At 39.7% G+C, this 13,964-nt stretch overlaps 3 protein-coding genes across 20 annotated transcripts in view; 2 read left to right on the top strand and 1 right to left on the bottom strand.

The window, feature by feature from the left end:
* c3h18orf63 (chromosome 3 C18orf63 homolog) overlaps positions 1-7,784 on the top strand; it is a 22,196-nt gene extending 14,412 nt beyond the window's left edge. For 4 of the 17 annotated variants that reach the window (XM_025054535.1, XM_008308051.3, XM_025054543.1 and 1 more), the window contains 6 exons: positions 659-1,415; positions 2,276-2,454; positions 3,678-3,809; positions 5,082-5,196; positions 5,340-5,403; positions 5,579-5,751. In XM_025054535.1, coding sequence (XP_024910303.1) covers positions 659-877 — 219 coding nt within the window. In that variant the 3' untranslated portion in view covers positions 878-1,415; positions 2,276-2,454; positions 3,678-3,809; ... (1 more) ...; positions 5,340-5,403; positions 5,579-5,751. Of the gene's footprint in view, positions 1-215; positions 1,451-1,584; positions 1,726-2,275; positions 2,455-3,677; positions 3,810-5,081; positions 5,404-5,578; positions 5,752-7,483 lie in introns of those variants that run through there. The other 13 variants (XM_025054532.1, XM_025054537.1, XM_025054538.1 and 10 more) reach the window with 13 other exon arrangements.
* LOC103377302 (NACHT, LRR and PYD domains-containing protein 3-like) overlaps positions 509-13,964 on the top strand; it is a 30,156-nt gene continuing 16,700 nt past the window's right edge. Inside the window, exons 1-2 of one of the 2 annotated variants that reach the window (XM_025054526.1) lie at positions 509-518; positions 8,497-8,499. The gene's annotated coding sequence lies outside the window, so the exon portion shown is untranslated. The remainder of the gene's footprint in view (positions 519-8,496; positions 8,500-13,964) is intronic. The other variant, XM_025054528.1, reaches the window with a different exon arrangement.
* On the bottom strand, positions 1,272-13,964 carry dipk1c (divergent protein kinase domain 1C). Its single transcript, XM_008308046.3, has 9 exons — positions 13,818-13,964; positions 11,112-12,210; positions 3,558-3,761; positions 3,402-3,455; positions 3,122-3,318; positions 2,624-2,933; positions 2,270-2,434; positions 1,625-1,699; positions 1,272-1,526 (listed from the first exon to the last, which is right to left on the bottom strand). The coding sequence occupies exons 2-9, from the start codon at positions 11,373-11,375 to the stop codon at positions 1,305-1,307; spliced, it is 1,491 nt and encodes a 496-aa protein (XP_008306268.1). The 5' UTR covers positions 11,376-12,210; positions 13,818-13,964; the 3' UTR covers positions 1,272-1,304.

Raw genomic sequence — 13,964 nt, 5'->3', positions numbered from 1 at the left:
TTAACTTCCTGTATCACAGTTAGTTGTGCACATGTTGGCCTGTTAAATTAAAGGACCCGTAACAAAATAGGAGGTTGTTTTTTTTTTGTTTTTTAACACAACACGACTCAGCCCTGCAGGTCATGAGATTCACAAGCTTCACTGGCTGCTTGCAGTACATGATTAGGGGCAGACTTACGTATATTTATTTTAAATGTTTGCAAATGTTGTTTCAGAGAAAGGACGTAACACTATATGCCAACTGTAAAGTAACGACAAACAACCCTTTTAGGTAAAGCAACAATAGCAGAAGATACTTTAATGTTTAATAAACTGCATTTGTTGGTGGATTTAGTTGGTTTAGTGCAGTTGAAAAAAAAACAGCCATGCATTTCTGTTTTTTCACTTCTTACTCTATGATGAGCAACGCTAACATTGTTTGTTCTCACCTTGATGTTCTTTATTTACTTTTTTTTCTCCAGTTAGTTATTAATTCAGAGACGTTCAGTCTAAACACACCTTTTGTCAACCTTCAAGACGTCTCACTACTTTACTACAGATAAAGACAAACACTGACGTTAAATGTTAAATAAATGAGTAAAAGGCATTATTTATATGTGTACACTTTTCAGTCCAGATTTTTTACACAATCTCTGAATGTTTTTATTTCTCTTAAAAGGAGAGAATTCTCTGCGTCTCACTGAGACTAAGTGGTCTACTGAAAGGAATGACGTCCAGATCCATGTCATTATGTCAAAGTCTTCCAAAGGTAAGAAAACAAATCATCATTGACATTCTCCTTTGCAGTCTCTGGCCCAAACCTGAAAAAATGTATAGTTTTTTTTCTTTAATCCAGAGTCCCCAACAACAACATGTGTGGTCGGTGATGAGGTACTGACGTAGTCAAATCTTTGAACCCTTCTGCTGAGTCACGACTGCTGGCTCCCAGACTACGTACATTATCTAAAGAAAGTGTTCTCGATACAAGACGTTATTTTTCAACATATACATATATATTTAAGAAACACAGATTTAAAAACACATTTTACGTTAATGTACTTCACAGTTTTGATATGAAAAAAATAAAAATAAAATTATCACGAAGAAAAGAATGAAAGGATGTACAGTATACCAATCTGCTGTAGGAAAACAGGTGTTTTGCAAACTTGAGATTCCTCATGGAAAAATGATCTGACAGTAGGTTAGTCGAGACATTATTAAGAATTGTTGATATGATTCTGAGCATTCTCAGTAACTGTATCCAAACATCTTCCTGGTCAGGTTCTGAGATCACGATGCTTCCTTCATTGATGCCTACTTCTTCATCAGAAGTTCAGTGCGCTGTGGACATGACCTTTCTCATCCCATTCTCCACCTCCTTCCGCTGACGCCCCGCTCTCGTGCAGAAGGCGAGTCAGGATGTTGAGGAGACGCTGGTAAATGTCTCTGTTGCTTTCACGTCTTCCTCCTGGTGGGTCTTCATCTTCTCTGTCCTCCTCACCTCTGTCTGTTTCTGAGCACTCCTGCACTGCTCGCTGCAGCTCCACCTAGGTGCCATCCCCAAGATCACATTCATTCATTCAGCATCATTTTTATCATCGTCAGAAATAGCTTCAAGGAAAGTGCACAGGGGAAAAAAGCTGACCTGAAGGGGGAGCCCTGCTTTGGCCCCCAGCAGAGTAGGAGAAAACCATGGCCTGAAAATCTTCTCACAAATCACCTGATGAACAGAAGGAGGAGAAGAAGGTGAAGAAATGATAGGAAATGAAAAAAAATGGTTTATAGGATAAAAAGAATAGAACAGGAACCAAAAAAGAGGAGAAAAAAGAGTTTGAGTAAAGATAAAATAATGGGATAATGAAGGGAATCAAAAGATAGGAAGGAAGAAGAGAAGGGAAACACCAGAAACAAAAAATAGAAAGAGGTGAAAAAGAAAAGGAAGAGTTAAAAGAAATGAAGTGGTTAAGGAGAGAAGAACCCTTTTCCTTTTTATCTCCACTTCCATCTGTTCTCTTTGAGCATCAAATCATCATCAAGTATTTATCCTGGCTCTCCTCTACTGAAGGCAGTCTCCTCGTATCATGTGACACGTAGAGAAGCTTTCACAAAATTATTTTATGATGAGATGATTTTATATAATTTGTTAACAGAAAAAAAGATTCCAATGATCAAACATTCCACCTACGTGGTATGTATTTTTTATATGAATTCAAATGTGTTACTGAGTTTGTTTTTTTTTAAGCTGTGAATTTACATCCAGCAGTTCATACTTTCTGCACGTCTCTCTTACCTGCAGGTTGCTGTTGCGTCTGCGAGTGCTGCACCTGCGTTTGCTCAGGTTACATCGAGATGAACAGTCAAAGAAGTTGCAATCGTCGTCGCTGCTGCAATTTTGGTCCAGGATGTCCCTCATCTTTGGCTCAAAGAACGCCATGTCCACGTCTATGGCTACGACCTGCAGGAGACGACAAAGAGGTACGAAACGCTTTGAGATCTGTTTTTTATTCTCATTGGATATGTGAAGCAATATCTAAGTTTAGCTCGGGTTTCTTGTAGTAGTGCAAACCTCAGGATATAAGTTTAAACAAGTTTAGCTCGGGTTTCTTGTAGTGGTGCAAACCTCAGGATATAAGTTTAAACTCACCGTCAAGTCAGTCCTGATGGCAAAGTTCTCAGGTTTGATGTCACACAGATGCAGTTTATGCCTGAAGTCATTATCAAAGTGCCACACCATGTCTAGGAAGCTGAGCGCAATGTGGTGCACCATCGCCCTTGAGGTCCAGCGTCCACGAGGTCCGGCCCAGTCAGGACCCTGTGGCCCAGAGACCACCACATCCTCCATTGAGAAGATGTTCTGGTCCCAGGCATGTCCAGCAGACAGATACTCAACTGCATAAAAATGACCGCAGGACCCCAGTACCTTGGCCACATGGGTGCTGAGGTCCTGCAGGAGTCTGGAGAACAAATGCATCTCAATTATTTCATCAAATACATTTTCACAGAGGTGTGATTTGACTATTTTGATACATTTTTATTTAAAAATAGCCTAAGCCTTTTTTTATTATAAAGATATTTCACTCTGTTGGAAAAGATAATCAAAAAGCAGGAGAAACATTTGTCAAGAGACTTCAGACAGTTTTACCTGAGGAACGTGTATTCCTCCTGCTGCAGCAGCGACCACAGCGTTGCTAGCTCTGCTTTTGAGTAAGTCTTGCCTCGGTTTTTTATCTTATTCCCCCAGAGTCTAGCGATGGAGCTGTTACTTCCTGCTACACCTCCTCTTCCTCCACCTCCCCTGTCCTCCTCATCTCTGTCAGCTAGCCCCAGCGAGTTGCGCACCTGGCGTCAGAGGAAATTATTTTACGTTGACATTTCTGTGATTAGCTTTTAGTTGATCCTGCTCATTGTCAGTGTCAGCTTACTTCCAGTGTGGCATAGAAAATCACATCCAGGGGTGAGAGCTCCTCCGCCGCATCCTGTCGAGGGCAGCGGAAAGTGAAAAACTGTTATGTGATATGATATTAAGTCTAAAGATTACACTACAGTCCTTCACAATGCAGTTGGAAACTGAGCGTCACCTGGTAATCCAGGATGGCCAGTGGCTCATAGGAGGAGAAGTTCTCCAGCTTGGACTTGAGGATGATGGGTTTTCCTCTCCAGTGGGCCTCAATCACTTTCTTTCCGTTCTCGTAATACAGGCAGCGTTTGTACTCGACCATGCCGAGGTCACACAGATCCTCACACATGTCACCGGTCACGGAGCCTTCCTTGAACTCCCGACACTGCCGCACAGAGAGAAGGAGGAGGAGGCAAAGAGTCACTTTCTGAGGGTGAGGATTTAGTTACAACAGCAACAAATCGTTTATGTCTCACAGTAAATTTTTACAGTAGCAATTCCAAGATAGGAGTTTTTTTCTTTTGGAATGGCATCTTGTCAACTGGCTAAATGCTTATTTTTCTACTCCTCTTTTATTTTCTTTGTACCTAATACAGTGATATGACGTGCAGGTGTTTTTGGGTGTAAGGTGAAGGATTAGTGTAGTTCCAGCTGTGGATTACAGGAATAATCCTTTCACTGGGCCCACATTCCAACACCATCATCAGTCAGTGAGGAGATCACTATGATCTGGACATGACCAAACATCAAACCGTGGCAGCCTCCGCCACAAGAATCGACTGATGTCATTCTGGGGGTTTATATTTCTCTGACTGAAAACATATCTTGAGAAGTAAATTGAAAACAAACTTTGATTTTTTTTTTGGAAACTGCACTGACACGAGCAAACACACCCTTCCCAGATATACAGACAAACGCCACGTGATCCTTGAATTCTCTGTCCAGTAAGTGTGTTTAATAATCTGACTGAAGAAAGAAAAATATGAGTTGATGGGACAGTGAATTTGTTATTCGGGAGTGTGTGTGTGTGTGTTTTGTGCTGTAATGCGGTCTGCAGCTGTGGACTTAACCAGCTGTGAGATCAGCCTACACTTCCCCAGAACTGAACTCAAGGGCAAATGTTCGCCCACGCCGAGTGTGTGTGAACGAACGTGTACGCGTGCATGCACATGTATGTGTGTGAATGTGTTCATTCAGCCCACACCTCTGGCGTCTCAGGCTTTTTGTTCTGCATTTCAGAACAACAGCAGCGTTCATGAGCTGTTGATTTACGCCGCTGCAGCTTTTGCAGCGTTACTGTACATTAGTGACGTTGACCTTTGAACGCCTGTCACCGGTGATTGATCACCCGCTGTCGCCTGGTTAAGAGCCAAAGCTTTCTTTCTACCCACATGGGAAATGTTCTCCGCTGACTCCCCAGCTCTGTGAGAACAGAGTGATGCCATGTTTGGTGTGAAATTTACATGATGGGACACAAAAATGTTGAAATTCACGTCATTCGCTTATTCCCCATCTGGGATTCATTTTCAGCGTTTTGGAAACCATGGTTTTCCAGCTTCCTTATCCCCAGACGAACTTTTCGGCTTCTTGCTCACTTCTTTCTTTCTTTGACGTTGATGGATGAATCTGTGTGACTTGTCATTTTGTCTTTTTTTTGGCCTTTGAGAATTTGCCTGTTTTGTTTTTTCTTTAACTTTAAATGCAGGCTCAGGTGTGCTGTGCATTCTACTTCTCAAGATTTAGTTTTTTTTTTGAGGATTCAAAATGTTGTGGTGAACCAACACAACATACACAACGAAGGATGAAAACACAGCTGTCAGGTATGTAACTAAATACCTTATGTTGATGCAAAGTAAAACATCTGTGAGTTTCTGTTAGTTCCTATAAGGCATGGTTTATTATTTAATTTACTACATAATCCTGTAGTCTCAATTTTTGAATCAACTTTTGAACATTTTGACAGGTGTATCTTTCAATTTTCAAGGACCCCAAGGTTACAACCAAGATGGCTGCACTTCGTATCACATGTAAGTAAAAACTATTTTCTTGTAAATGTCTTCTACGTGTCTTCTGGCTGCACAAGTTAAAGTATATATTTGAATAGCTGAAATTGTAAATATTGTGTTGTTACTGTCAGCATCAGTTTATAGATGTCTGTGTGTTACTAATGCATGCTTTTCCTTATTTGAACATTTTTTTCAGGATTTCAAACCTCGGAGAAACTATATTCAGCCTCTAGATCCTGGTTTGGATGACGACTTCACACAGAAGGTTTCTTTATTCCCTCAAGTCCATCTCTGTGTCTTTATCTAACTATGGTGATCCGGATGCTCTCATCCTCCAAGTTCACAGGAATGTCATCAAACGTCATTAAGGTCTTCAACGTTTCCTCATGCTCCCGCTCTCTCTCTCTCTCGTTCGCTCGCTCTCTTTCTCCCTGTCATACCGTTGTGGAATTTCATGGTGAGAGCGCGACAACAAAGAGCGTCTTTCACGGACAACAACTCTAGAAGAAAAAAAACGTCTCTGTTCTCACTGTGCCCTTCAGAACAAAAATGTACTAGCCACAGAATGGTAGAAGAAGAAAAATCAGTAAAAACTAAAACGTATTCTTCTGATATTCTTCTGATAAAAAAAACAAAAAACAAACCCTTAAAATAACTTGCTTAACGTAGAGTGATAAAAAAACACCCTTAAAATAACTTGCTTAACGTAGACGTCGAAAGACGTCAGTGTCATGTTTGTTTTGAATCAAAAAAAGGGAGAAAAGGTTCCGTTTTATACGTAATTGTATATATATTTATATATTTATATGATTTAATGGTGGTTATGCCTTAAGCTTTAAAATGTTCAACCCCTTCTTACAGATATATAGTAAAAGTCCATTGTGTCTACTAGCGTCAGACCTGGTCGAGGTGGAAGTGTAGACACAATGAGACAAAATAAAGGGTGTAGTGTTTGTCAATTTTAGCTCATGCAAACTAATACAAATACATGAAAATGAGAACACAAAAACCTCTCACAGAGGAACTCACAACTGCGGTGTGCTAATTGGGAAAACAAGGCAGGAACTGAAAGTACAAAAAAAAAAAAAAAAAACATTCCCACACACCTTACACAGTTTACACAGCTGGAGTCAGTGGTGTCATTCACACTCGTGTTTACAAACACCCAGTCCTGATCAGGGCCTTTATATTTTTAATGTACGTTGGTAATGGTTGGTTCGTTGGTTCACCTACCCTGCCTTTAATGATGCCTCTAACATCGGCATCATTCTAAGATTACGGCTTAACGCCGACAAACCCGTGAGGGGGGAAAGTGATTTCACTTTTATCCCATAAAAACAAAAACGCTGCAGGAGAATTAGTGTGTGGTTTATAAACAGTTTAACCAAAGTGTCTGCAGCTGTTCGACAGGAGAACTCACAGACACACACACACACAGACATAATACATTCTACACGCTGCTGCTGTGTAGTGTTAGCTGTTTGCATCTTGCAGTGAACCGTTCTACTGTGTGACACTTAGAGACCGTAAAAGAGATGATGCCAGGCTTTAAAAACTGTCAAAACTGAAACAGACGCGGTTAAAGTGAGTGTGATGAAGCAGAGAGGAGCACACACTGATGGAGACCACACACACACATACACACACACTGTGTGACGGCAGCCCAAAGTGCTGCTCTTGTTTCCGTATAAAACAGAGGTAACAACATTACAAGCCTCAGCTGATTTTCATCTACACACACACACACAGTACATGTATTTATCCTGTTATACATGTGTATTTTACAACATTCCACATTGGAAAAACACAGGTTTGGCATATTTGAGCTTTAACTAGACAACTTTGGAAAACAACCAGTTTCTGAGTTGTATTTACTTTGACTGTTTTCCTTTAGTGCTGTTGTTTATTTTAGGTTAATTTAGGTTAATTTAACCTGGAATAAGGTTAAATATATTGTGATGGGCTTACTTCATTTTTTTTGCTGAATTTCTTGGGCACAAATTAGACAAATGTTATATATTACAGTGAACTTCCTCTATAAAAAACCCTAAGAAATATGTTTCTCACCTTTTTTTATTACCTCTGTTGTGTTTTCTTACAGAAAAAAAGGAAAACCTGAAGGTCCTGGAGAAGAATAGCATCTAAAATTCCTTCCAAGCCTCTGCACCTTTCTCTTGTCTGTTGTCAAGTGTAGATCCAAAACAAAGGTAACGTCATCAGCATCATCCTCTGCTCCCTCTCCTAACCTTCTCCCCCGTCTTCTTATCTCTCCTCACTCCCCCTCCCTGACCGTCGTCTTCGTCCCTCATCTGAATACAGATGCAGAAAACCACAGTAGCAGCGGTGGAATGCGTACAGAAGCAGTTGTTAACCTTTGGATACAAGATCAAATCTTGTTCTCTGTGAGTCTGACTGAACATTTCTGATGTATTTGTAGAGAGGTGATCACACAAACATACAGTGGTAAGACTGAACAAATCAATCCAAATGTTGGTGAAGGGCCCTGACAGGCCCTGGTGCTGACAGTACAGTACTCTACTGCTTTATATCTGGACAGGTAGAAGTTAGATTATAATGATTGAGTCATGTATTGTAATTGCATACATGAAGTGATTGTATAAAAAAAATACATAAAGAAGATCAAACTCTTCCTGATACGTATATTTATATGAATTACCCCAGGAAAAAAGAACAGTTTATCAAATTCTCTGAAGAAAATAAAATAAAAACATTTTATTGTCGTAGGACTAAACATATGAGGTAAGGCAAATTATAAGTTTTGAAATCATTACTAACTTTCTCTCTTTGTTTATCTTTAGTACAAACCCTGTAGCATTTTAAACCCACAGGTTTGTGGTTTAAAAAAAAACAAAGCGCTAATGCCAGGCTTTTTATAAAAGGAAGAATGTAGAGACGTGCAAGAACAGAGTCAGTCGAGCAGTAGATCTTCAAGAGGTTGAACGACAACAGGAGAGAAAGGAAGTATATTGGTCAGAATAAAAAAGAAACCAGATATGACAAGCCTTGACAAACTCATACAGTAGAACCTGAGCAACTTATTTATGTTTTTCTAGCAAAAAAATAGAAGCATCATCTGCAAAGAGGTGAAGATAGAGAGTAGTAGAAACAAAGAACTGTTGAAGGCTAGAAATCACCAAAAGAGATGAATCTATCAGAACCAGAACTTTAGGTCTCTTTGTTGACAAGATATTTTATCGCCACAGTGTTGAGGAACATTCTTTGCAGTGAATAATGAATAATTCTGTTTCAGAAAAATCCCAAAAATGTTTCAAGAAAAGAAAAGGGTTGTTGCCGAGGGGATGTGATAGATGTGGATGTTGGAGATGGAGCTGCAAGCCAAGAAGACTAGAAGACCTCAGAAAAGATTTGAAGATGGAGGGAAGGTAACTTTGAAATAATGACACTGATCTGCTCAGGCAACCCCTGGTGGTAGACATCTAAGGAAGAAGATTACAGTAAGGAGTGGGAGCATGAGGTCTGGACTTTTGAACTACAAAGTCATGTGTTGTGATGAATCCAGATTTTCCCTGCTTCAGAGTGATAAGAGTATCAGGCTAGGAAATGCTTATTCATTATTCATAGTGCTAGCAAGTGTAGTGTACAAGCCAGCAAAAATGTGTTCCCAGAATATGGAATCAGCTACACAACCTAAATGACATGATGGGTGTTTTTTTTTTTTTTTCATGCTTCTTTTTATCAAAGGTTTTTCTATCCTGATGGAGGAGGCAGAGTTTCAGGCCAGTAAATCAAATGTTCACTGGACCAAGAAGAGCAACTTCTTATCGTGATTTAAAAACTTGTACTGGAAAAAGGACAATAAGGAAAGAAACTGTTATCTTGCATATTTTTTTTCTATGTTTATATAATTAAATCTCACCTTAGCATTCAAGCATGTTGGTTATTTACCAGATCTGCATGACAGATGAACTTCAGCCTAAAATAGCGTTGTATTTTTATAGTAAGACCTTAAGTTCATCAGCTCAGAGATGATGGACTACTAAGCTCAGTTTCCCAGGAGTGTATTTTTATCTGTGTCCCACAGGATTTCTCCAAAAACCCAGACTTGCGTCGTTAGGTGTGTCCTGAAACGTGTGTACGCAGAAACATTTTTTTATCCGACCTCTGACCGATGGCAGTCTGAAAGTAAGTCTCAGCTGATCTAATCTCTCCATCTTCAACATGCTGTTCCAGTTAGATCCAGATCTTTGTCCAACACCATGGAATGAATGTTCTTCTAAACTCTGACACACAGCTGGATCACCCCTACACACTTCACCTGTTCACTCCCGTTATGGTCATGACCCGGGTTTGAAGAAAAGTAGGAACTGGACTGGATCAAGGTTAGCTTTCATTTTTAGTCATATGAAGACAGATTTAAATTACTCATTTCTATCTTGAGTTTCTGCCATGAAGTAAAACAGAGCACGTAGGAATCATCAACTGAATTAAAGTAAAAAAGCTATTACATCATAGAATCAAGGAGGATATTAATGTTATTATGTGAAATTAATATAATTCCTACAAGTTTGTAAAAGTTGGCTTTCCACTAAAATTGTTTCATAGATTTAAAATAAAAAAGATTCATTTTTGTTCAGGCTTATATAGTGGTCTCTCCATCTTTTTGTCCTCTTTTGTCTCTGCTTTCTATCTTTTTCTTTTCATCCGTCATCTTCATTCTTTACTCCCTTTACCTCCATCTGTTCTTTCCTCTCTTTTTTTCCTTTTCAGTCTTTTCATTTTGACAACCTTTTTGTGTGTAAATGCATCAGGTTTCCCTCGTGTGTTAGCTGTAAATTTAAAATTGATTTGCTTAACAGTATCAGGCTATTATTTATATATATTTATTTATTGTCTGGTTTATGGAAAAAATGCAACAAAGAAACAACATTTCAAAGAAAAGAATGTACGTAGCAGAGGTTTAAATTACTCTAAATGAAACCAATAGTACAAACGTTCTCCAGAAAGACTGAAAGTGGACACACACAATGATTTTGTGTCAGTGAAAAGAAGGAGGAAAGACAGGAAGCTTAGGGTTACTGAACTTTTGTTCTGACACCTGGAAAAGTCTCAGCGTTAATCCTTAGATTTTAGACGAGGACTGTGGGATAACTAGAGGGTCAGTGAATGCATTGTGAGGCCTTTGCTGTTAAACTTCCAGGAAAAGATGATGGTGCATCTGTGCTGCATTAGTGCTGGCGGCGAGGCTAAATTAACTTCTGGAAACTGGAAACCAGTAGACTGGTTCCTGCAGCTCTGTTTGTTGACTCTGGAATTGTGGACGTGTTTGTGTGGGATTTCATCAGTTTCTACTTGAGATCATGCAGTGGTTTTGAAGTGTTTGATGGATTTGACTGAGATCAAACTTGTAACCACAGTGTTTGTGACTTCGCTCAGTGGTTGAAGAAGCAGCAAAACATGGTGGAATTTATTACTTTAGACTCTTTGATATCCAAAGACCACGATGAAGGATTCAGGACAATGGAGGAACCATGATGGTCCACCTTCAAACAGGACGACAGACAGCCATTTACCCTCCTATGAGATGCCCTACATTAGTTGTTCCACAACCATGATAGTCTATGTGGACACTGGATGGTTTATGTTCAGTGAGGACAGTCTATATGCAGACCTGGCTATCCTTCAGATAAGAAAAAAAACCAGACTGCACCTTTAAATGTAAACTAGTAAATGAAGGCTGAGAGACTCACCAGACGCTGCAGGATCTTCTTGCTCTTGTCGTCAGTGCAGTAGTCGGACATGATGCTCCTGTGGACCAGGACTATGCCGTTCAGGAACAACCAGGAGCCAAACCAGAGCAGGGCAAACACCAGGGTTCCACGACGAGACCACAGGCAAAGGCCGAGCCACCGGACCAGACCCAACCTGCCGCCGCCACCAAGACCCCCACCGCCATTGCTGCTGATGCTGCCTCCACTCCTGGCTCCACAGGACACCTGTCCTCCAGGTAACATGGTGTCACTAGTTACAAAAAATCTTCTTCTGATTTTAGAAGGAGTAATGTCATTATCTACGTGAACAAACGTCAGAGGTTAAGCAGGAAAAGAGTTACGATCCAAACATTTGTTTCCTCTGATTAGGTTATAGTTCCCGCTTCCAAAGAGTTTAAGATGAAGTAGAGAATTAGGTTCACAGTCTTCCAGTCAGAGCAACACAATCAGGAATGCGTCAGTCAACTGTCCTGTCCACCATCTTAGATCCACATTGATAGTATCACCCCACTTTGTTGACATTTTTCGTTTTCAGGTGTGGATGTTTTTTTCTGCTTGTGTTGCTTTAATGTTGCTTTCTATTGAGTTTTCAAATGTGAAGCAACAGGAAACTGAGGTGAATCTTCATCACATTATGTAGAGCAGCATTGGGAGGCATGTAATCGAAGCAACATTTTCCTGATCATGAAAATAAATGATGAGATCTGTCACATCATTTACAATTATTCACCCTGAATAGGGCAGAAAATAAATTCAATAACACTGAAGAAAGTTGTATAAAATAATTAGAAAAAATCCTTAAGTTTTCAGTCGAGGACTGCTGCTGTGCTTTACTTCAAAAGTCGTTAAAAAAAATTAGTATTAACAGAAATATGAGAGAAGTGCAAAGAATCCAGCCAATGAAGCTTAGGTTTCTTGGAGGGAAAAATCATTAATGTTGTTCAGCTTCTTTCATTTAAAAAAAAGGAAAAATACTGTTGTTGTTTTCAGTTGTTGTTTCGTGTTTCATGTTCAGCAGAGGAGCTCTGGTTTCCTTCGCTCTCGTAAGTCCTCATGATTCTTCATCTCTGACCAAAATCTGTGACGAAAAAAGAAAACATTGTGTTTGGATTAGACAAATAGTCAATCATTAAATATACCTGTTCAAAAGCAAATTTTATATTTCTTCTGTTTTTAGTTAGGTTGGTGTTGGGGCAGAATTGTTTGGTTTAAACCTTAGTTCAGTTTACAGACCCTTTGAATTATTGGTGTTGGGGCAGAATTGTTTGCTTTAAACCTACTATTAGTTCAGTTTACAGACCCTTTGAATTGGTTTGATTGGGCCTTGATTAGTGTTATCTGTTTTAAAGCTCAGTTTCAAGATGATTATATTTGACTGTCGACTTCACTTTTTTTCCTAAACCCTAAACCATTAACTCATTGTCGCATCTCTTCTACACATTTTTTTAAACAGATTAAACAGATTATGGTAGACAGCAGTCACTCCAGTCTATGGATTTATTTTCTAGAGAGATCACCTCACAAATTTTGCTTAAAATCTTTTTTTTCTTTCACGTCCTTTGCGCTCACTGCCATTTGATTGTCGAAATCCTACATCACTACTTTCCCAAGTGGTTTTGGCTGTGTTTCAAAAAGTGGGACTTGCCAAAAGCCAGTGGTCTGTGGTCTCCATTATTCTTGTGGTCTGATCCAGATGGTAAAACCTGACCCTGAAGAAGCAGTTTATCCGTCAGTAATTTTGTTTCATGCGTCAGTTTGTTTTTTCTGTGGCATTGAGAAAGTGAACTGAAGGAGGCAACAGCTGTGTTCTAACTGCTCCCCTCAGATTTAACTGATATCGGCTACTATTTACATGAGCTCACAGGCTAGTAGGCTCCACCCACTCGATGGACAACCAGGTGGTTTGTTTCATTCAGCGGGTCCGGGGGTCTGGATAAAACATTTCCCTGAGGTTACTTCCTAATGGGTTTGTCAGAAATGTGTTTAGCAAAGGGGAGCGGGGCTAAAGTCCAAAGGTGTGCCTCCATATCGTGGCATGAGTCTTTGGGGACTTGTAGTATGTGCTTGTAATCCTGTGAAATTCTATTGTTCATTCTCAGGATCCAGCAAACTCAGCAGTAAGTGCTTCTCCTTCTTTTCAGGTTCCCAGAGCCCAGCAATACAGTACATCCTTATTTTTCTCTCCCCAGGTGAGTCCTCCAGGTCTTTTCACTACACCTCCTCCAGGTCTTCCTTTCTATATGCTCCTTTAAGAACAGGAAAGACTTACCTGTCAGCTTTCACACTCCTACGCCTAAACATTTGCTAATCTGACAAAAAAAACCTCTAGGAATTCACAAATCCTGACACCTTTGCCTCAAGCAATAAACATTTGAATTGATTTAAGTTGGAGAATGCATTCAAGCCCTGAAGAAGTTACAATCACGTTCACAAAGATTCTTTATATATATAGTTTTTGAAGGCAAATTTTTATTAATTGTGTACGTTTTCCATAAAGTTTTTTAGTTTAACGGATATGTAAATATATGTGCTCTAAATCAAACAAATGCTACAGTTGAAGACCACAAATTCTTGTCTCTGCAGACGTCCCTAAGGGCTGTTTAGTTTAATGAGACAGGGCCTCTCTCTTCACCTGGAGGTAAGGCTTAAATCTCTCAAACCTTCAGAAGTTTTTCCTGAACATACCATAGGCCTGTCAGCAGTTTAGAAGGTCTAAAGGTCGTCTGCGATGTCCTGATAACTTGTGGTAAAAAAAAAAGTGTTGCCTTCTGGAAGGCTGTCGTGTAGAGGTCTTTTTGTCAGACTTGAGTTTGTCTGGTCTTTGTTGAAGAG

The sequence above is a fragment of the Cynoglossus semilaevis genome, chromosome 3, assembly GCF_000523025.1.
Source record: "Cynoglossus semilaevis isolate Cse_v1.0 chromosome 3, Cse_v1.0, whole genome shotgun sequence".
NCBI lineage: Eukaryota > Metazoa > Chordata > Actinopteri > Pleuronectiformes > Cynoglossidae > Cynoglossus > Cynoglossus semilaevis.
This window is presented reverse-complemented; position numbering and strand designations above follow the sequence as displayed.